Raw genomic sequence first — 23,437 nt, forward strand, 5'->3', positions numbered from 1 at the left:
GGGGGGGGCTTCGGGGGTTGATCTTAACTAGGGCTTATTTTTGGGGTAGGTCTTATATTAGGGCTTATTTTTGGGATAGGTCTTATTTTCAGGGAAACAGTACTACTATTTATCATTTCTATAGCGCTGAAAGGTGTATGCAGCGTTGTACAATTAACATTCAATAGAGTTTACAATCCAATTTGGACAGACAGGACATTTCAGAATTGGGGACTTTCTCACAGAAGGAATAATATGATGGGTATTAGGTATCCGATGGTGAGTGGGAGTTATGAGTGGGAGTTAAGAGCTGAAAGCAGCTTCAAACAAGTGGGCTTTTAACTTGGATTTGAATACACTTCTCCCTCTGTATTTGCTGTGATAGGGGATTAACAGACCCACGAATACAGAAAAACATTGAATAACTTTTTCATACGCTATTCGCGGTTTTCTATTAAAAACCTTTGCGACTATGGTGAAGCCGTGAATAATATGGTGGGAGACCTGGCCTGTTCCTGAAGGAGAGGCAAAACATGGTGAAGAAAGTGTCGGGAATCAGCGATTCGCTCTGTAAATGCTTGGAGTCAGTGATTTCTCTATGCAAGCTGACATAATTGGGGGGAGGAGCCAGCAAGCTAAAAACTGCAAATAATCAAAACCGCAATTGCTGAAACTATGAATACGGAGGGAGAAGTGTACTGCTAGAGATAGAGCCTGACATATTGACTCTGGCAGCCTGTTCCAGGCATGTGGCACGGCAATAAAGAAGGGTGACGGGACTAAATTGCGCGAGACAACAGCACGCCAACAACTGAGCGCAAGGTTGACGGCGCGCCGAAGAAAAGCACTATTTTAAAGGGCTCCGACGGGGGGGTGTCCCCCCACTTTACTTAACAGACATTGCGCTGGCGTTGTGGGGGGTTTGGGGGGTTGTAACCCCCCACATTATACTTAAAACTGAACCTTTTCCCTAAAAAACAGGCAAAAAGTTTGGTTTCAAGTATAATGTGGGGGGTTACAACCCCCCAAACCCCCCACAATGTCAGCGCGATGTCTGTTAAGTAAAATAGGGGGGTTCCCCACCAACACCCCCCGTCGGAACCCTTTAAAATAGTGCTTTTCTTCGGCGCGCCGTCAACCTTGCGCTCAGTTGTCTGTGCGCCGTTGTCTCGCGCAATTTTGTCTATGAACCGAAAGAAGAGACGGAGTCTGGAGTTTGTGGTGGAGAAGGGTACAGATAAGAGGAATGTGCCCAACGAACGGAGTTAATGGGGGTGGGGAGGGAAGAATAAAGGGAGAAAAGTGAGGAGAGATATTGAAGAGCTACAGAGTGAATGCATTTATAAGTCAGTAAGAGGAGTTTAAACTGTATTCAGAAACGGATGGGGAGCCAATGAAGTGACTCGAGGAGAGGGGTAATGTAAGCATGGTGGCTCTTGCGGTATATGGCATAACCATGGACTTCTGCATTCTGGCCTCATGTGGATTAGCAGGGGACAGAAGGGACATGAACTCCTGAACTTCCCTCCCCCCAAATATGATCACTCTCTAAAGTTAATAGGGATAGATTCCGTACAAACGAAAGGAAGTTCTTTTTCACCCAGAGAGTGGTGGAAAACTGGAACGCTCTTTCGGAGACTGTCATAGGAGAAAACACCCTTCAGTGATTCAAGACAAAGTTAGACAAGTTCCTGCCAGACCAGAACGTACGCAGGTAAAGCTAGACTCAGTTAGGGCTCAGGTCCTTGACCTAGGGGCCGCCACGGGAGCGGACTGCTGGGCACGATGGACTACTGGTCTGACCCAGCAGTAGCAATTCTTATGTTCTCTATCCCTCCCCAGTCCCAAGATCTGACCTCTCTCCCTTCCACATGACATATCCCAATACTTTGTACATTTTATGGCCTTCTCCAGGATATAAACATGAGAGTTGCTTGACTGGATTAGACTAAAGATTCATCAAGCCCAGTATCTGTTTCTGACAGTGGACACAGTTCATGTTAGAGAGTTGCACAGATATCCCACCCATCCTCACCAGGATCCTCTCCATCCCCACCCGTCCCCGCCAGGATCCTCTCCGTCCCCACCAGGAATTACCTCCATCCCCGCCCGTCCCCATAAAAAGCAGCAATTACTTCTGACAGGATCATCAATTCCAGTTTCTTTTGTGTTTGCGCTGCTGTTTTCCTTGTTGAATCTCTTTGGTGGAACCCTTTTTTTGTTTCCTGTTCAGGTAATTAACTTATAAACCCTCTCTTTTACTAAGGCTGACATGCCCATTATATTATATGGATGAACCCTGCTTCCAAAGCCTTCCATCCCTGTGGGAGTCCCGTTGGCTAGAGGGGGGTCTCCATGGGAGTCCTGTGGGCCAGAGGGGGGTCCCCGTGGGAGTCCCGTGGGTTAGGGGGGATTCCCGTGGGACCCTCGCGGGAACCGCGGGATTCCCGCGATCGCCGTTCCCGTGCAGACCTCTAGTTCATGTCACAAATACCTGGCAGAATCCCAAAAGTATCAAGATTCCACGCCACTTACCTCTATCTCCCACCCTTCCCCCAGTAACAATACCGCCGGTACAACCTAGATTTTTCCTACTATATTCATGGACAAACGTATCAGGATTAAATTGCAGCCTTATTCTGGGTTAAAACAGTGAAATGCCTCCTTTGATATTCTATTTATAAATACAATTATATTTCTTATGCTGCTGCTCCCAGGGTGGGTGGGGGTGAGGAGGGGGTTTGGGGTTGGATATGAATCTTTGTGAGTGGATTATTGCTGTTATTTTGTTACACTACATTGTTGTTTCTTGTTTACGGTAAATTATCAATAAAAATGATTTAACCATAAATACAATTAAATACATTTTCAAATTATGCCATATAGAATTTATGTAATCCCAAAAAGGTTTTTTACAAGATGTGCCGAGGTTCATCTAGAAAGAAAATCACTGCACCTGGTCTAGCAATAAAAGAGCATTAGCATTTCAGCCAATCTGCAGAAAGTTTAGCGCCAGGCAGTCTGAAACACCCAGACAGAAAACAAGTTTTCACAGTGACAGGCCATTTAACCCTTCCAACCCCACTATAGAAGTTCCCAGTCTCAGGTTAAAGACAATACTGTCCTCAATACCTAACTTGGACTTCAGATCCAAGTCAGAGAGAAGAAGTGATCACAAATGAATCACTATTTTCTAAGAGTGATTGCCCCTTTCTCCAGTTGAGCTCAGTTTTCAGGGTCAACCTAAAAATGAATCACCCTTAAAACTCAAGATGCTTTGTGGTGGCAGCTAAGCCTTATGCAGCAAAACTACAAGTATGTTTTTATGTAATAGTGTGTCTGCATTAATTACCAACCAAATTATTTCATTTTTGAAGCACTTCTGAAATTGCAACATTTCTGAAAAGCATCTGCTCTGTCATGCTGACCTTCAAGAGCTTAAGTATATCAGGACATTAATTTACTAATTCATGTCAGAGACCCTTAGGGAGGGCAGGGTATCACCAATGAGTACTATGCAGGGCTATCCCTTTGGTCTAGTGATTTTCCATGTCTTTTGTTCTGTCAGAAAAATATGGAATGAAAAAATGAGAACTTTTCAGCGGCCCATTATATAGCAGGAACTTTTTAAAAGCTATAGCAGGAAATACTACAATAAATAAGCTGACACCATGAAAATGATTTCCCAAAAGCAATTCTATTTTTTTTTTTTTTTTTAATACTGAGCACAGGTTTCATGTATATATAATCCATAATGCATTTATTCACGCCTAAAAATCTACAAGAATGTTTTGAAGTGCAAAGGAAGCAGTCCATTCCCAACAGCATGTCAGAGTTCCCTGAATTTATTTTGGTTATTACCATTGTGTTTCTGTTTTTTGCCCAAGGGTGATAAGTATCTTCTTTCACAGTAAGATTGAATAAGATAAAGATGCCTGCTTTTTTTTTTAAGCAAAGTACCAATAAGATTAAATAAAGACAAGCAACACAAACCAGCTGATGTCCTCCAAAACCACTTGTTTTAGGCTAAGACCTACAAGCAGCAAGACGAGTTGGGAGCACAAGCTACACGGGAGGGAGGGGGGTGTCAAAAGGTATGCATGCATGCTTGCATGCATGTGGGTAACAGTTTAATAAACTTCCATCCTACATTATTATAATCTTTATTTTTGGACTTTTGAAAACCACTACTAAATTGTAACACAATGATGTCAAACCTCAACTTTGACTACTCATTATAGAGATACCAAGAATGTCACAGAGGTGTGTGTATTTTAAGAGGGTGGGAGCAGTAGGAAAAAAAATGTCATTGACATCGAGTTCACTGCACGGTCTGTGTCTGTATATGGCTGTTTGGTGGAGGATGGGCTGGGGAGGGCTTCAATGGCTGGGAGGGTGTAGATGGGCTGGAGTAAGTCTTAAAAGAGATTTCGGCAGTTGGAACCCAAGCACAGTACCGGGTAAAGCTTTGGATTCTTGCCCAGAAATAGCTAAGAAGAAAATTTAAATTGAATCAGATTGGGCAGACTGGATGGACCATTCGGGTCTTTATCTGCCATCATCTACTATGTCCACTCAATATAATAAACCCCGGCTATATATCACATCCCCATATTAATAACAGGATGGTTATGAAAGAATATTTTGATACTCAATCCTCAGAGGGAAATTGTACCCGTTGGCTCAAGTGTATGAATACACTGAACCCACTCTTCACGGGATCTCATGGGATCAAAATATATCATATTATGCAAAATATTTATTAAATTTTTCTATATTCAATATGAACTTGTACTTAACTTATAAAGTTCGTTCTTTCTTTTTTTTGAACTTATTTAAAATAGGAGCGCCTCCTATTTTAAATAAGTTCAAAAAAAAGAAAGAACGAACTTTATAAGTTAAGTACAAGTTCATATTGAATATAGAAAAATTTAATAAATATTTTGCATAATATGATATATTTTGATCCCATGAGATCCCGTGAAGAGTGGGTTCAGTGTATTCATACACTTGAGCCAACGGGTACAATTTCCCTCTGAGGATTGAGTATCAAAATATTCTTTCATAACCATCCTGTTATTAATATGGGGATGTGATATATAGCCGGGGTTTATTATATTGAGTGGATGAAGTTGGTCCGGCTATTTGTATAGCCACTCGGATAAATTCTATCATCTACTATGTAGCATTTTTACAAATGTTTTCATTCAGAGTGGGGAAAAAAACCCCAACAAATGCACAGCCTGTCCATCAGACCTACAACTTATATTTGCTTATCACTTTTACTAATTGGTGTTTTTAACCACTTCTGTGTTATTAGACCTGCCCTATAACAAATAACCGGAAAATAAAATTAAAAACCACAATTTACTATAGTAGCATAATAACAGACACAGTTTCCATGTTCAAAACGGTATAGCCTCTGTACAGCAAAAAGTACCTCTACATTTTATATCCACTGTGTCTTATCAGTACTCCACAAACGGCGACTGCTGGGTTCCTTTGAGAAGTTAGAAAGTGCATCCGTGGGGCTAATTGTACAGTGGATTGTAATTGGGTTTTCTTAGCCACCTTTTAGTGGTATGCATTTTCACTGTATTTGGATTGGGACTTGTATACTGCCTTTTTGTAGTTTTACAACCACATTCAAAGCAATTTACATACAAGTACTTCAAGCGTTTTCTCTATCTGTCCATGTGGGCTCACAATCTTATCCAATGTACCTGGGGCAGTGGAGGATTAAGTGACTTGCCCAGGGTCACAAGGAGCAGTGCAGGGTTTGAACCCACCACCTCAGAGGGCTAAGGCTGCAGCTCTAACCACTGCGCCACACTCTCCTCCTTGTGGTTTCTGACCTTTGTTATCATCCCCAAAATTTCAATAAAAAAATTTTGAACTTAAAAGAAAGTGTATCCATTTCTGGTGAATTAGCCAAACACCTCAGGAAGGGAGAGCTTCGACACTCCGGGGGCGTCACTGCTTTCTTGACTCATACACGTATTTCATCTTTGGAATGCCAAGAAATCCCATTTCTACGCCAAGAAAAACGTCCTAGCAAAAATTCTTGGCCCTTGGGGAAAATATTCATTGGGTTTTATTTATTTTTTTTTTTTTGGGGGGGGGGAATATTGATTTTAATCGAGAGTTTGCGGTCAGATGTCCAGCGGGCTGTCAGCTCCAGAGCTGAAGAATCTCTCTGCTATGCCCTACCAGATGCAAACACCGTTCGTGCAACCCGGCCTATCGGCTTCAAACTGAATCTACCGCGGATTCTAATCCAGCCCCCAAATCAATCGCCAGTCAAGAAGCAAAGCGCTCTGCTTGGGGGGAGGGGGGGTTTCTCTATAAATCTGGCGGTCTAATGCACAACCGAGGAAGGAAGAGAAGAACTAATCCTTTTGTGCATCTGACCTTTTGGAGGCAGCAGCCTCTGCTCCCAAACAATTCTAATTCCCAAGCCCAGACAAAGGGAATGAATCAAAAAGAAGCGAGCCCCAGCCCTGCCTCTGGCCCGTCCTAGGATCGGCGACTCACTCACCTGCCCAGGCCGGCGGCGCGGCATCCAAAAGCAGCAGGAGCAGCAGCCCGAGCAGGAGCAGCAGCGCCCGGGAGCCCATCGCCGCCTCAGCGCCTCCACATCCCGCCTGCCCGGTGCAAGAGCAACTCCAGCGGCGCCGGAGCCGCGAGCGCCTGCCGCCCCCTCACGCGCGCATTCCCTCTCGCTGCTGCTGCTGCTGCTCCTCGCAGGCACAGAGCGCGCGAGCCCGGCCGCTGGGGGAGGGGCACGGCGCCACCTTCCTTTCCCTGTAGCTCCCGAGCTGGCCTGCCCTCTGCTGGCTGACAGGCGCAGACGCTCCATTACAGGACCAGTGGCCGATTTGGCAGGCAGAAAGGGAAAGACAGGCAGAAATATCAGGAAAAGTTAAGAGAGGCTGGTCTAGTAGTCAGGAAAGCAAAGATACAAATGGAAGGGGGGGGGGGGAAAAAATAGCCCACACAGTCGAACAGGGGACAGCACATTTTTAAGATAGATTAATGATAGGAAGAAGTGCAAAAGTGGCATTGTGAAGGGAAGAAATATGTAGAAGCTGATAAAGATATGGCTGAATTGCTTAACAAATATTTCTGTTCTGTGCTCAAAGCTGATGTGCTGGGAGCAGACAGCAGAAGAAAAACCAAACGGGATGGAAGTGTGGTAGACTCTGACTGATTTTCAGAGGATTGTGTTCAGTGGCATAGTAAGGGGGGTGCGGACCACCCTGGCATGGTCTTCCTAAGGGCACGGTGGCACCCCTCATCCTCTCCATCCCCCCTCCCACCTGCTCGCCCGCTCTTCTCATTGTTGCATGTTCCCTTTGCCTTCCCCGTACCCTTGTGGCGTTCTCTCTGATGTCACTTCCAGGACCTCTGCCTAGGAAGTGACATGAAAGGGAAGGGGGTGTGCACGTGGTGAGGGAGGGGCACCACCTTCTTGGGCGCCCCTCACCTTTACTATGCCCCTGATTGTGTTCATGAAGAGCTAGCTAAAGGTGGACAAAACGATGGGGCCGGATGGTGTACATCCAAGGGTAATGAAGGAACATAGGGAAGTTCTGGTGGCTCCACTGGCTGACCTTTTCAATGTTTTTCTAGAGTTGGGACTAGTACCAGAGGACTGGAGAAGGGTGTATGTGGTCCCTCTCCACAAAAGTATAAGTAAGGAAGAAGAAGGGAACTGCAGGCCAGCAAGTCTGACTTCTGTGCAATGTTCCCTCTAAGCTGTGTGGTCGTGAATCTCTTTTGAAGACCCTGCACAACAATTTAGGACTGCCAAGCACCAGAAACAGCACTTCCCCCACCTCCCTTCCACCAACATTGTGGCCGCTGCTGCTGCTTCTTTACATGAGCAGCAACAGCAGCAGCAGCAGCAAAACACCTTGCCTTACTCTCCTGTGAGGCCACACTCACAGCCTCAGTCTGCCCTGGAACCAGAAGAAGACGCTGGAGTGGCGTGACCAGCAGCCATGCAGACTAAGACTGCGAGTGCGGACCCAGGAGAATGAGGTGAGCTGTTTTACCGCTGCTGCTGATTGTTTAGAGAAGCAGCAGCAGCGGTTGGGGCGAACATGGGAGGGAGGAGGGGAAGGCACAAGAAGCTGCAGCCAGGGTAAAGAAGAGACAGGAGGCAGATGTGATGAAAGGGGAAGGAGATGAGAAACACTGGGTGGAAAGGTGAGAGATGGCAGGCACTGTATAGAGTTGGGGGGGTGGAGAAAGAGAGGTGGCCAATGTTGGATGGGAGACAGGAGGAAGATATGGATGTAAGGAGAGAGAGGGGGCAGATGCTGTATAGAATTGGGGAAGACAGATTATGGATAGAACAGAAGAGAGAGAGGGCAAATGTTAAGGTGATAAAGAGAAGGGATATGATGGAAGGGAAGATGCTGGGGAGAGCGGGGGCAGATGTATGGAAAGAAAGAGACACAGAGAGGAGGAAAATATTTATGGCAGAGGAGAGAGAGGGGGAAGACAAAGGCCTAGATGGAAGAGGGGAGAGACAAGAGGGAGATGTTATGAAAGTGGGAGGAGGTGAGAGACAGGAAGACATTGGATGGAAAGAGAGAGGGGGCTAATACTGTATTGAAGTGGGGGGAGAAACTAGGAGATACTGATGGAAAGGGAGAGGAGGCAGATGCTTTATAGAAGGGGAAGACAAAGAGCAGATACTAAATGGAAGAGGGAAGAGAAAGGTGGTGTGGGGAAGAGACAAATGGTGGGAGATGATGGAAGGAGGAAGAGAAAGGGGAGATGCTGGATAGAAAGGAGAGAGGGGCATAGTAGATGCTGTATGGAAGTGAGGGAAAGATGAGAGAGTTTGCCAACACTGGATGGTAGACAGACAAAAGGAAGATAAGGATGGCAGGGGAGAGAGGAGGGGGTAGATGCTGTATAGAAGTGGAGAACACAGATTCTGGATAGAACAGGGGAAAAAGAGGGTAGATGATAGGGTGGGGGAGGGGAGGGGGGAGACAGAGAGGAGGAAGATGATGGAAGGATGAAGTGAAAGGGGAGATGCTGGAAACCAGATACTGGTACCAACACAATTGAAAAAAGTAAATAACCAGACAAGGGTAGAAAAAAATAATTTTATTTTTAGTTTAAGAAAAAGTAGTGTGGTAGCTGTGTTAATAAACATTAATAAGTAAGGTGTTATCTTTTTACTGGATTAATTTTCATACCTTTTTGACTTACCTTAGAAACCAAAACATCCTTCTTCAGGTCAGGACAGGATACCATAATAGCAGCATACTGTCCTGACCTGAGGAAGGAGGTTTTGGCCTCTGAAAGCTAATTGAAAAATACATTTAGGCCAATAAAATGGTATCATTTTCCATTTTTTTGTTTTATTTCTGTTTGTTAATTTGTAATGTCAATCTGCTATCATATTTTACACAGTACAGCAGGACACACATTGCTTTCTCTTTCTTTTGTGTTGCACTGTATAAAGAGTCTAGTTTCTTGGGGATTCAGTTTATTTTTTATTTCTATTTTTATATTGTGGTTACTTATTCTATACTGGGTGAAGATCTGTGTTTTGCATGTTTGAAGGAGACATGGTTTTCTGTTAGCATTGATTACATGAGTGATCTGTTTTAATCTGGTTTGTTTAGTTTTCCAATAGGTTTATTGATGTTTTAGTGGTCATTGCAGTATTTTTGGTACTGTCTTTTCCTAGGTAGGTGCTTATGTGACTTGTGAAGTTACTGCTATTATGGTATGTTGGAATTGCTCTTTAGGTCCTGAGTGACATTTGTAGTGTTTTTGTGTTATTTAATATTATTATACCTGGTATTGGATTTTGGATTTGGATCATATCTTTCTCAGTAATGGCTCAAGGCAAGTCACATTCGAGTACAGTAGGTATTTTTCATGTCCCTGGAAGGCTTATTATTTTTAAGTTTTGTATCTGAGGCAATGGATCTCAAGCAAAATCAGTCAGATTTGAGTCCCTGGCTTCCCTATTTCTCAGCTGGCTGCCCTAACCATGTTTGGTAATTAGCAAACTAAAGGCTAGTGGCCTGGAGGCCCTTTGGCAACCTACTAAAAACATTGCTAGGTGAATGATTTTATGGCTGTAGTGCAGGGTGACATCTTGCAATAATAGGGGAAATCAGAATGGAGAAGGGGTTAAAAATTGGAAGGATTGGAGGAGATTAAATTATAACTTTTGGTGGAATTCTTTATGCCATTCTATAAAATGGAAAGGTTTATTGCATTACAACGTGGATATTTTAAGAAATTTCAGGATGTGTGGAAACCATTAACAAAGTATTGTAAGGATTAATTGAAATGGTTTCCCTTATATTTATCAATTTAAGGTGTAGGGAGGGGGAATATTATTATTATATGTTTTATATGATAATGGAATATATGGGTGGGAGGGATGGGAAAGGGGAAGGGGAAGGGATAAAAGTCTATGTAATGTATCAATGATGGTTTCTAAGTGATGAATTTATTGTTAATGTGAATGAATATTTTTAACACTTAATGTAATCTTGAAAATGAATAAAGAATATAAAAAACAAAACAAAAAACTTTTCACATCACTGCATGTTAGTCTCTCATGTTAAGATTAGGGTAAAAATGCTGTCTATAGCAGGTGCCAGGCTTTGCAATACGCTGCCTGGTATTCTGCGATTTTGTGATAGGAGACTGAATTTTAAGAAAATATTGAAAACACAATTATTTGTTAATGCTTTCATGTGCTAATGCTATTTGCTGCTGAAGCTTTACCGTCCTGTAAATGTTCTTATGGGATTTCTCTTTCCATCTTGTTGGATGAATTTGAATAAAGGTTTTAATAATGTGACTGTTAATGTTTTATTGTGTTTGTTCTGTCGAAACATGTTTTAGTATTTTTAATATGTATGCATGTCATTTTGTAAACCACATAGTATTTATGCAGAATATAAATTTTTAAATAAATATTCCTATTTAACCCCCTCTTTTACAAAACTGCGCTAGTGACTGCCATTGCACAGTAACTGCCCTAAAACCCATAAGGATTTAAAGGGCTTTGTGGCTTTTGCCGCATGGCAGCCGCTAGCGCAGCTTTGTATATGAGGGGGTAAGTTACTTTTTAATATTGTTTTAATATGTATATGAATATATATATTTTTTTATGTAGAGCTCTATATTTTATTTCCAGTTCAATATAAATAAATTAACCTCAATTTTTGAATATAATTTGGCATAATTTTATAAAATTACTTGTCTTTGCACTCCCCCACCATGTGCCAGCCCAGCCTAAATCAACTGCTGCTCAGAATACATCATAACTTGCACATCTGCTTTCCTGGCTTAGAGGGAAGATTGCTTCTGTGGTAAGTAAATGAATATAAACACTTTTAAAACATAAAATAGTGACATTTATGGAATTCAATGGATTCACTAGAGGCAGGTTTTATCAGACAAATCTAATCAATTTCTTTGACTGGGTAACCAGAGAATTGGATAGAGGAACTCTGCTACATGTGATGTATTTAGATTTAGCAAAGCCTGTGAAAGTGTTCCACATAGGCATCTACTAAATAAATTGAGTGACCTCAGTATGGGCCTTAAAGTGATTGACTGGGTCAGGAACCGGTTGAGTGGAAGGTGACAGAGGGTAGTGGTCGCTCTGAGGAAAGGATGTTACTAGTGGTGTACCTCAAGGTTCGGTTCTTGGGGCTGTTCTTTTTAACATTTTTGCATGTGATATTGCTGAAGGGCTGTCATGTAAGATGATACCAAAATCTGCAATAGAGTAGACACGCCAGATGGTGTGAATAACATGAGAAAGGACCTAGCGAAAATTGAAGAATGGTCTGAAATTTGGCAGCTAAGATTTAATGCTAAGAAATACAAGGGCTGCAGAAACTAGAAAGAAGATTGGGACTTTAGTGTGATAGTATGTAATGATCTTAAGGTGGCCAAACAGGTTGAAAAGGTGACGGCGAAAGCTAGAAAGATGCTAGGTTGCATAGAGAGCAGTAAGGCCAGTAGGAAAAAGGAGTTATTGATGCCCCTGTATAAGATTCTGGTGAGACATCATTTAGAATATTGTGTACAATTCTAGATGCCACACCTTCAAAAAGATATAAACAGGATGGAGTTGGTCCAGAGGAAGGCTACTAAAATGATTGGTGGTCTTCGTCATAAGGCATAAGGGGACAGACTTAAAGATCTCAATAATACTCGTATGTATACTTTGGAGGAAAGGTGGAAGAGGGGGAGATATGATAGAGATGTTTAAATACATACATTTAGGGTTACCAAAATTGTAAAGACAAAAAGGAAGACACATGGCCATGCACCTGGCCACGCCCTCAGTTCTGCCCCAGCTCAGCCCTAGCTTCGCCCTTCCCCTAGGCGGTTGCCTGCTGTGTGCAGTCAGGACCATAGCAAACTATAATTGCACCCCATCCTTTGTTGCACTGCCCCCACCCTCTTCCCTATGATATATCAGACTTTCAATTGTGAGTTTTGTACTTCATTCAAAATTAAAAATACAATCCTTTTCGCTACTTTTCTAATCTTTTTGGTCTCAGTCTCTGCTTTCCTCTGTCTTCTCTTAACTCTCGTACCAGCGTTTTGTGTTCATTTGTAATTTTTCTCTCTCCTGTTTTCTTCATCTCCTCTACTACATCCATCTCTAACATTGGTTTTTTCCTCTGGGTTCTTCAGTTTATTTTCTCCCTCTCTTCATTCTTACTCTGTAGTCTTCAAGTTCCCTTTTTGTACTGTCTACCTACAGCTTTCTATCTCTTGTCTCTCATACCACACTTCTCATTTCCCTTCCTCTTATTCCCCAGTCTTTCACTAATTCTACCCTCTATCTCCTTCCATTCAGCATGTCCTTCTTTCTCTCCCTCCATGCCCTCATCACCTCGCACATAGATTACTGCAACTCGCTACTCTCAGGTCTTCTGCTCTGAAATCTTTCTCCCCTTCAATTCAGCTGCATGATTCATATTCCATGAGAGCCGCTATACTCACATTACTCCTCTCCTAAAGTTGCTTCATTGGCTTCACATCCGTTTCTGAATACAAATTCAAACTCCTCTTACTGACATACAAATGTATTCACTCAGCTGCCCCTCACTATCTCTCTTCACTTATCTCTCCCCCCCTCCACAGTAAGCTCTGCTCAGCTAAGTCCCTTCAATCTATGCCCTTCTCCTCCTCTGCCAACTCCAGACTCTGATCCTTCTATCTTGCTGCATCGAATACCTGGAACAAACTGCCCAAATCCCTACGGCATGCTCCATTGCTGGCAGTGTTCAAGTCCAAGTTAAAAGCCCACCTCTTTGAGAGTGCTTTCAACTCCTAATTCCTCTCACCTTGGTTTCTGAATCCACAAGCCCCTCTCCTGTCCCTCCCTCCAGCCCCCGAAGCAGCAATGGCAGCAGTCCTGACCAGACAACCCACCTCGGTCCCTCCATACAACCCCTGAAGTGGCACCAAGTCTAGTGTGACCATATGGCTCCAGAAAAAAGGGGACGGATTGAGACATCCAGGTTTTACTTCCATTGAAAGCAACCAAGATGTCTCAATCTGTTCTCCTTACTTCCATTGCTTTCAATGGAAGTAAAACCCGGATGTCTCAATCCGTCCCCTTTTTTCTGGAGCCTTATGGTCACACTAAAGTGCTGTAAACAAGCTGCTCAAGGCTAGCCCCAGCAGGGCCTATCCTCTGCTGCATCACTTCTGAAGTGTTTCTATGTTTTTGTGGATTAGAGTGGCAAAAAGTCTGTTTTATCAAGTGGACTTTGTACGGCTACCTGGCCTCTTATCTAATCCAACCTGTCATCATCTAGCTCAGGGGTAGGCAGTTCCAATCCTCGAAAGCCACAGGCAGATCAGGTTTCAGGATATCCACAATAAATGTGCATGAGATAGATTTGCATCTCAAGGAGGCAGTGCATGCAAATCCATCTCATACATATCCATTGTGGATATCCTGAAAACCTGACCTGCCTGTGGCTCTCGAGGACCAGAATTGCCTACCCCTGATCTTGCTTAATAAAGGGTGCAAGAGCAAGTGCCAACAACAACAACAATTTATTATTTCTAGAGCGCTACCAGGCTCACGCAGCCACAAGTTGAGTCTGTTCTTGTGCTACTTGTTGCAGATTGCTACAGATCATGCATGCAGCAAAATATAAACCAGGATGACTCTGCTGCTGTCAAGATTCCTCAGTTTCAGGAGGGCGAGTTCAGGCTGGTGCACAGGGCTGGCCTTGCCATTAGGCAGACTAGGTGTCTGCCTAGGGCAATAGAATTTGAGGGGTTCTAGCATCAGGTGAACTGCACCTTAATGTTGCTGGCAGCAAGGCAGGGGATCTTTCAGCACAAGCATGTCATATTATGCCCTCTTTGCATTGGCGTGGGAGGGTTGTGGCAGATTTTGAGCACAGGGCGGCATTGCACTAATTTTTAGAGGCAAGGGAAGAAGAGGGAAATGCTGGATGTGGGAGGGTCAGGGAGGGAAGTTGAGATGCTGCTGGATACCTGAGGAAGGGGGATGCTGGACTACTGAGGGCCTTGAACCACCTAGGGATGGGGAGTCATGGTTAATGGTTCACCTAGGACAATTCTTCTCAATCTAGTTCTTGGGGCACTCCCAGACACTTGGGTTCCAGGATATCCACAATGAATATTCATGAGATACATTTTCATGCACTGCCTCCTTTGTATGTGCCCCAAGGACTGGGTTGAGAACCACTGATCTGGGGCATCAGCCACCATTGAACCAATCCTGGATTTCTGACAACCCTATCCTGATGCACTGCTTTAAATTGGTAGAATCAGGGACTACAAATACCACATTGCTTTGGAATGCAAGTTCAAAAGCAGGACTGGACAAAATTAGGGTTGCCAGATTCCCTCTTAAAAAAACAGAGGACACCAGGCCCGCCTTGTTCTGCCTCCAGCTCCTCCCTGTTCCGCCTCCAGCTCTGCTTCCAGCCCTGCTCCCAACCAAACCTTCTGTCTCCTTCCTTGAGGTCTGGAACGCCTCTGTGCATGTGCAGATGTCGACTCAATGACATCATGTGCATGCATATGATTTAATCGCGTCAACCTCTGCACATGTGCATAGGGACTCCAGCCGCGGCCCTGAGCTTGGGAACTTCTGCTGGGTTTTGGAAATCCCTCCAGGTACCCAGACAATCCTCTAAAAAGAGGACATGTCTGGATTTTCCCAAGCGTCTGGTAACCCTAGCCAAAATGTTTCAACCCTCGAACTGGGTAACATGGTAGCTCTGTTGTGTATCCTTTCCTATTATATAAAGAGAGCAATGATTGTATGTTTGTATGTATGTCTCAGAACTCTGAATTCGATCTTGAAAAGGGCCCTAAGTATTATGGTAAAATGGGGTGAAGGTATGGTTTTTGGGTGTGAGAAATTGATTTAGCTAGGTCTGTAGTATAGCAAAAATCATTTTGGATGTCATCTGGGGCTTGGAATGCACTGAGAAAGACTGTTGGAGTACCAGAATGAGGCTTGGAACACACTGAGAGAGACTAAAGTAAAGCCCAGATGTCTCTATCTGTCCTGCTTACTTCCATTGCTTTCAGTAGAAGTAAAACCCAGATGTCTCAATCTGTCCTCCTTTTTCTGGAGCCATATGGTAACCCTAAACTGTTGGAGTACCAAAGTGAGCAGTGTTGCCAGTTGGGCGGTTTTCCTGCCCAATTCGGCTACTTTTTAAGCCCCTCAGCAGGAAATAAAGGACTTGGGCGGGTGGCAGGTTTTTGGGTTATTTTATTTCAATAATGGGCTATTTTGGGCAGGTATTTTTTTTCATTGGTTCTGCTGCAGCACAACGGGTCAATCACAAATGATCTTAGGAACTCTGAGATTGTTTGTGATTGGTCCATTGTGCCCCAGCTGAACCACTGAAAATTAATTTATGACAAGACCGGTCCGGCACTGTGGCAGGAACAGCATGGCTGCTGATTGGTCGTTGGGAGATCACTTGCAGTCTAAAGTGGGAGACTGAGTATGTAATGTATTTAGCTGCAGCGTGGGCTGGAGAGAAAGCTGCATAGCTGGTACCAGGTTGCCAGTGAAATCGGCATTGCTTCATGGAGAGATGGTAGTAGAAGCTGGCTAGAGAGTGATGGGGTGATAAATGCTGGCTCAGGGGAGCTAGGAAAGAGTGTAAGAAATGTTGTCTGGAAGGAGACGGAGATGAGAGAGATGCTGGCTGGGGGTGCGGGGTACAGGGATGAGATGCTGGCTGGGGTGTACAGGGATGAGAGAGATGCTGGCTGGGGGTGGGGAATACAGGGATGAGATGCTAACTGGGGGATATACAGCTGGCTGGGGGGGGGGGGTACAGGGATGAGAGAGATGCTGGCTGGGGGGTACAGAGATGAGATGCTGACTGGGAGGGGGTGTACAGCTTGCTGGGGTGTGCAGGGATGAGAGAGATGCTGGGGGGGGTCAAGGGATGAGAGAGATGCTGACTGGGAGGTGGTACAGGCATGAGAGAGAGAGGAATGAGTGAGAGATATAGGCGATGGGGTAAAGGAGAGATGCTGGCTCAGGAGTTGAAGATCCAACACACTAAGAAGAACATAACATGGAGAGGAGATCTAGATGGGGACTGAGTGTAAATAGAGGGATATTAAAGTAATGCTGAGCACAGAGAGGGACAGACATGGAGAAGAATGCTTGATGGGCAGAGAGAATTGAGACAGGGACATTGCTTGAAAAGGGGTGATTCTGACAGAGGGATGATGGAGACAGGGGAATGGAGAGGAACCCAGAGGAGAGAAGCTCAGGATAGAGATGGGAGGGGGAGGGGACAGATGGGGACAAAATGTAAAATAGGTGATCCTGGGAAGACAGTTAAAAAAAACCCCCAAAGAAAAGCAGAAAAGGGAATCTGGGACCTAAGTGAATGGACAGGGCATCCTTTCTGCTAGGGGATGTCTGGGGGGGAGGGGGGGTTCCAGCAGGAAGGACTGGGCATCCCTTCTGCTGGGGGATGTCTCGGGGGAGGAGGGAGTGGTGGCAGGAGGAATAGGACACTCCTGCCGGCAGACATTGGGGGGGGGGCTTTGGGGGTTCCAGCAGGAGGTACTGGGCGGTTTCCTTCCACGACCGCTAAATTGATCACAGCAGAGAGATTCCCTTGCTGCAATCAGCTCAGCGGCAACCCAATTTTCTCACCGGTGCCTGTGACATGGATGCCAGTTAGAGAATCGTGGTGTTTAGGCAGACTTAGGCGTCTGTCCGTGAGGACAGACATGATTCTATATAGGATGTTCATGTGTGATTCTCTAAAACCGCTTAGGCGGCTTCTGAGACTGGGCGTCCTATACAGAATCCAGCCCATTCAGAATCCAGCAGAAGTTTGAAGAGCTTCTAATTTTGGGAAGGACTTTTACGTTAAGTTCTTGTCTTTATTGTGTTTTTCTTGAATGTTTTGTATTTGAGTTTTGTACATTTTGTACATTATGGACTGTTTGGGATATGTGCAGTGTATAAATAAACAGTTTGTATTTGTATGATGTATTTCTTTGATAAATTAGAGGCGTTTCCAGTGGCAGTTGTTTGGGCTACTTCGACAAAAGGTGAGCTACTTTTGGGCTACTTTTTACCATGAGCTGGGCCGGAAATTTTTTTGCCATCTGGCAACCCTGAAACCCTGAGGTTTAGAATGCACCGAGAAAGACTGTTGAGGCACCAGACTACATGTGCTGGTCAAGAGACTGACAGGCCCAACATCCTAGAGCCATCACGGCAAGAGGAACACAAAGTTTTGACTGCTTGACGTACTCCATTTCCTATGGAACTCTTTCTGTAGCACAGGGGTTCTGAGGGGAACAGAGGCTGAGGGAAGCGATATGAAATGTAAAAGGGAGGACATACTGAAATTAAAAACAGATACAAAGATAACTGCAGCACATTAGTCAGACATTCCTAAGGAAGCTTAGCCAGCCAGTAGGCTGCAGGAACAAAATAAGACTCAAAGGCCCAGATTATCAAAATTTTAATGCCGTTGCTAAACTGTTTTTTGACAGTTTAGCCTACAGGCATTTTAGAGGCGGATTATCAAAACGTCTTAGCGAGGTTTCTAGCAGTTTCCGACACTGACATGCAAATGAGCACTCTGGTGGATTCTTTAACAATTACCAAGCCATTTTCTAAGAGTGGCGTTGGCTTTTGGTGACAAAAATCAGTGACTAGTCCAGGGGTGCCGGTATACTGACAGCATTGATTAAAACCCTGGCATGACAGTGTCAGAGACTGCTAGAAAGCCAACCGATTTCCCCCCCCCTCCCTCAACAGCAAGAGAGATACCAATTCTCTCCCGCCAAAAATAACCCCCCCTCCACTGCAGCAGTGACCCCGCAGCAGTGGGAGAGATGCCGATTTTCTCTCACCACAAACAGCACCCCCTCTGCAGTGGTGACACCCCCCCCCCCGGCGGGAGAGATGCCCACTCTATCCCACCACAAACAACACCCCACCCTGCAGCGGCAACCACCCCCCTTCCACAGCAGCGGGAGAGATGCCCACTCTCTCCCATCACAAACAACACCTCCCACTGCAGTGGTGACTCCCCACCCTCAGCAGCGGGAAAGATGTCCACTCTCTCCCACCAGAAGCACCCCCACCCCAGCATCAGGAGAGATGTCCATTCTCTCCTGCTGCCACACAACACTCCGCTCCCTGCCTCTGATCCTTCTCGATGCACCAGGGAGGGACCTGAGGCTCTGATTGACCCAGGTTGTCTAAGGCCCCCTCCCATAGGAAGTTGAGAAGGGAAGAGAGGCTGAGGGAACACATATGGAATGAAAAAGAGAGAACAGAGCAGAACTATTGAATGGTTAAGAGGTCTTATATTTACTGAGACCCTTCCTACCTGTTTAATGGGGCGTGTGGTGCTGCGTAACTCCATTTTGAGGGCTCTGGTTCTGCTTGTGTTGGCTTAGCTCATGCCGGTTGTTTCATCCTCCGTCCCAGCTGTTTTCCTGCATCTTGTTGGCTGCTTGCTCAATATTGGCTGCTTCTTGTGCCTGCTTGCTCAATGTTGGATGTCTCCTCCTTCATGCCGGCTGGTTCCCTTCATTATACCAGCTGGTGCCTTCTTCAGAGCTTTTGCAGGGGCCCTTCTATCCCGCAGGCCCATCCTGCCTGTCGCTGCTGGGTCAGGCGAGGTTCGCGGCCCTCCCAGTGTAGATCCCCATACATCATTATTCCCTTAGGACTAGATCACACATGGCCTGCATTCCCTAATTACTGCCTTGGTGTAATATTGTCAAAACATCTCTCATAATCTGTTTATTTAACATTTCCCTTCCATCTGGTAGTATCCATTTACCCTTCTCTGTTTTGATACCCACTAATTTCTTCAATTCTTCCTCCTTCTTATTAGTAAATGAGGGGACCACCTGAAGGCTAGGTATCCTGGGGGTTAATGTACACATTAATACTGGGGTATGATTCAAAGCTGCTTCCTTATCTGGACAATGTGAGCCCCCCAAAAGTTCCTGGAGGAAAAGTCCATAGTCTGCTGTTGAGACAGACATGGGGAAAGCCACTACTTGCCCTGGATCGGTGGCATGAAATGCTGCTACTATTTGGGTTTTGTCAGGTACTTGTGACTTGGATTGGCCTCTGTGAAGATAGGATACTGGGCTGGATGAACCATTGGTCTGACCCAGCGGGGAGGGGGGGGGTTGCCTGCATTTTGCTGGCCTACATTGTAGGCATCTACTGCAGGCCTAGGGAGGTACCTAGGGCTACTTCCATGCCAAGGCACACCGATGCCTAGCCTTTGTCGAGCTTATGCGGGCCTACGCGTCTCCCTAGGCTCCCGGAGGCACCTACAATGTAGGTAGCTTGCCTTGGAAGGTTGTTTGTTTGTTTTTTTAATGTGCATCCTGATTGGCTGGTTAGGCAGCAGTTGGCTGCCTACAATCAGGATGCCGTTTATTGAATTTGGCCCAAAATGTCTATACTGTATTCAGACTTCTACAACTTTTCTAAAATAGCACTGCATGTGCATATTGCTACCCACATATATAATGAGCAATTTTATAAAAACATATATCAAATGCATGTTCCATTACAACAAAGAAGCCAACTTTCAAGCCAGATACCACTATTCAGGGAGTGGAGAAAAAGACCTCAGTTTATCACTGCTCCGCCATCAACTGCAGGCAACCCAACCTTCATCAAAGGTCAGAAAAAACTCCACTCCCATTTATACTGGCAATAAAAGGAGATATCTTCTCTGTAGCAGTAACTATATAGCTCTAGAACAGCGGTCTCAAACTCGCAGCCCTCCAGGGACTATTTTGTGCCCCGTGGTCTGTCCATTCCACTTCACAAGTTTTCCCGATTGTGGAGAGGACAATCGCGTACAGACCGCGACTGCTGTAATTGGACTTGCATCTCTCTGGAGGGAATGTCGGCAAATGGCTCGCGGTTCGCCTAAAGCAGAGGTCCTCAATCTGCTTCCCTTCCCTTCTCACTGCCCTCCCCCAAGCCACCGCAATCGGGGAACAGGCCAGCGCTGAGGACTTAGCTCTTCCTGCTTATCTTCCCCAGCGCGGAGCCGACCAATTCTCACCACCCGACGTCAATTCTAAAGTTGGAGAGGAAGTTCCGGGCCAGCCAATCGCTGCCTGGCTGGCCTGGAACTTCCTCTCAGATGGCAGAATTCACGTCAGGTGGTGAGAATTGGTCGGCCCCGCGCTGGGGAAGATAAGCAGGGAGATCTAAGACCTCGGCGCTGGCCTGTTCCCCTATTGCGGCGGTGGCAGCCTGTTCCCCAATGGTGGTAGCTTTGGGGAGGGCAGGGAGAAATAAAGAAAGAAAGGGGGGACAGGGAGACAGTGTAGAGGTGATGCCACCTGTGAGCGACCCCTTAGGGGGTTGTTTGGGGAGGGTTAATGGAGTGGGCAGACTTGATGGGCTATGGCCCTTTTCTGCCGTCATCTTTCTATGTTTCTATGTTTTTAAAGAATGAAGGGAGACAGGACACAGACAGAAAAGGGCATAGAGAGAGAAAGACAGAAAGAAAGGGCAGGCATGGAGAAAGAAAAAAGAAAGAAAGGAGGCACGGAGAGAGAGAGAAAGACAGATATATAGAAAGAAAGGGGGCATGGAGAAAGAGAGAAAGAAAGAAGGGGCAGGGTGAAAGAAATAAAAAGTTGGGGGAGGGAAGGAGACAGATGCCAGACCAGGGGAAAGGAAGGAGGGAAGGAGGGAGAGAGAGAAAGGAAAGAAAGAAAGAGATGTCAGACCACGGAAATAGGGACGGAAGAAGAGAGAGATAGAAGGGAAGGTAAGACATGGAAACGTAGATTTTGAAAAGAAAGCAGAAAAATTGAATATTAAGTTAATGCCAAAGATGGATGCAAGGCAGAAAGTGAAGACGGAGAGAAAAACAGTCAAAGGACAAGAAGGCCCTGGAAACATAGTTAAAAGCACAGAAAAATAAAGTCACCAGCCAACAACGGTAGGGAAAATGATTTTATTTTCAATATAGTGATTGAAATGTGTCAGTTTTGAGAAAGGAAAGATACTCAATTCAAACTCTACTGCTTACTTTTCAAAGTAACCCATGGTATGGCCCCCAATTACCTGAACAACCGTTTTTGCCGCTACCGACTACCCAGATCAAGAAGAACTCAGAATCTTTTCACCTTCCCCCCTCATAATGGTACCCGACATAAGAAATTTTACGACAGCCTTCTAGCAACTCAGGCAGCGAAAATTGACCCCACCATCACCAAACTGATGATCAAAACAACAGACATCAAAGTGTTTCGGAAAGAAATCAAAACATTTCTTTTCAAAAAACACGTCCTTACTTAATATTCCCTTCCCCAATCGCACATGCACTCTCCCCAGCAAATAACACACTAGTCATCCCCTTGAACCTCATTTACCAAAAATATCCAAACTCCTAAATAAGTATCTCCCTTAGGTATCCATTTAACCTTCTCCTAAATAAGCATCTCCCTTAGGTATCCACTCAACTGATTCCTTCAAAGTTAGGTATCTTTCTTCAGTTGCCTATATTGTTTTCCCCACTGAACCTTGTAACTACTTGAACCCTGTCAAGTTATTCTATCGATAAATTCAGATATCTTATACTTGTATTTCTATACCACAACATGTAATTTATTTAAATCGTTGTAATGTAATTCTCTCGGTAATGTCCTGATCTCTTTTAACTGTAATCCGCTTAGAACTGCAAGGCACAGGCGGAATAGAAATCACTAATGTAATGTAATGTAAATGTGAGGGCTGCAGAAAAAATAGTTTTATAAGATTTATAAACTATAAAGAGTTCTACTTCATGCAAAGTTGTCATTTCTTTAATAAGACATTAACTATTTTTTTTCTACGGCCCTCCAAGTACCTACTAATTCAAAATGTGGCCCCACTAAGGGTTTGAGTTTGAGACCACTGCTCTAGAACAAATAAATATTGAAACAGGGCATTTAACTGCACTCCATATCCATGTCATAAGTACAGTTTAAAGTCCATCCTACACACAGTCCATCTGCAGCAAATTTCATACCAACTCAGGTTGCTCTGCCTCGGTGACTGTGTTAGTTGCTCTAATACTATGCATCGCAAAGAAGAAAACGCATGATGAGCCACAAACAATGCTCCACCAGCGGTTCTTCCATTTTCTGAATATTTAAAATTGAGCGATATTCTACTAGGCGCACTTTCAATGAGCGGAATGTTTCACCAATGTACAAAATTACTTACCTTTGAGAGTATGCATCTTATTCCTTGAAGGCAAATATACCTTTTGCATAATCGATGGATATGTGGTACAAATACTCAGTTCAAAGATAAAGCTTCTGAATTGCAGTGCAAATTTAAGGATCATGGATATCTGGCTTCTGTTTATTTATTTATGTATTTATTTTTTAAAAATTTATATACCACCTAAATACCTAGGCGGTTTGCAGGCAACATACATAATAAAATAAACATATCAAAACAAACTGTTTCAAGGGCTTATAAAAGAGCTTTTTAGAATTCCAGAGATCAATTTTTGGAATATCGAGAAAAACATCAGGCTGAAGAAGTGCTGGTGTTTGTTTTGATATATACCTGCCTGTCATCTGAAATGCAATGAGTAATTCAGCAATATATGACTATGTTGAAAGTACATCCCTGTTTTGAGGAAGCTAGGATATTTTTTGCTTATGAGAGAAATAATAATCTAGGTGATATTCTGAATCCCAGTGAATTATGTTCAATTCCAACAGCACAAGGGGATTTGCCCAGTGGTCACTATAAGTGTTGCCAATGTTTGATGTGCCCTTTGATGATGGAAACTATGCAATATAGACATCTGGGTACAGAGAAGATATATAGTCTGAAGGGATACATCACTTGTCAATCAAGTTGTGTGATTTATTTAATCCAGTGCCCATGTCAACT

The 23,437-nt window shown here is 44.4% G+C and overlaps 2 protein-coding genes across 2 annotated transcripts in view; one reads left to right on the top strand and one right to left on the bottom strand.

Annotated features, from left to right (window-relative positions):
- Nucleotides 1-6,849, bottom strand: part of TYRO3 (TYRO3 protein tyrosine kinase) — a 203,089-nt gene extending 196,240 nt beyond the window's left edge. Inside the window, exon 1 of the mRNA XM_033952099.1 lies at nucleotides 6,518-6,849. Within this exon, the coding sequence (XP_033807990.1) occupies nucleotides 6,518-6,596 (79 nt within the window). The 5' untranslated portion in view covers nucleotides 6,597-6,849. The remainder of the gene's footprint in view (nucleotides 1-6,517) is intronic.
- A 4,389-nt stretch (nucleotides 6,850-11,238) lies between these two features.
- RPAP1 (RNA polymerase II associated protein 1) overlaps nucleotides 11,239-23,437 on the top strand; it is a 207,663-nt gene continuing 195,464 nt past the window's right edge. Inside the window, exon 1 of the mRNA XM_033952096.1 lies at nucleotides 11,239-11,342. The gene's annotated coding sequence lies outside the window, so the exon portion shown is untranslated. The remainder of the gene's footprint in view (nucleotides 11,343-23,437) is intronic.

Source organism: Geotrypetes seraphini, chromosome 7, assembly GCF_902459505.1.
Source record: "Geotrypetes seraphini chromosome 7, aGeoSer1.1, whole genome shotgun sequence".
Taxonomy (NCBI): Eukaryota; Metazoa; Chordata; class Amphibia; order Gymnophiona; family Dermophiidae; genus Geotrypetes; species Geotrypetes seraphini.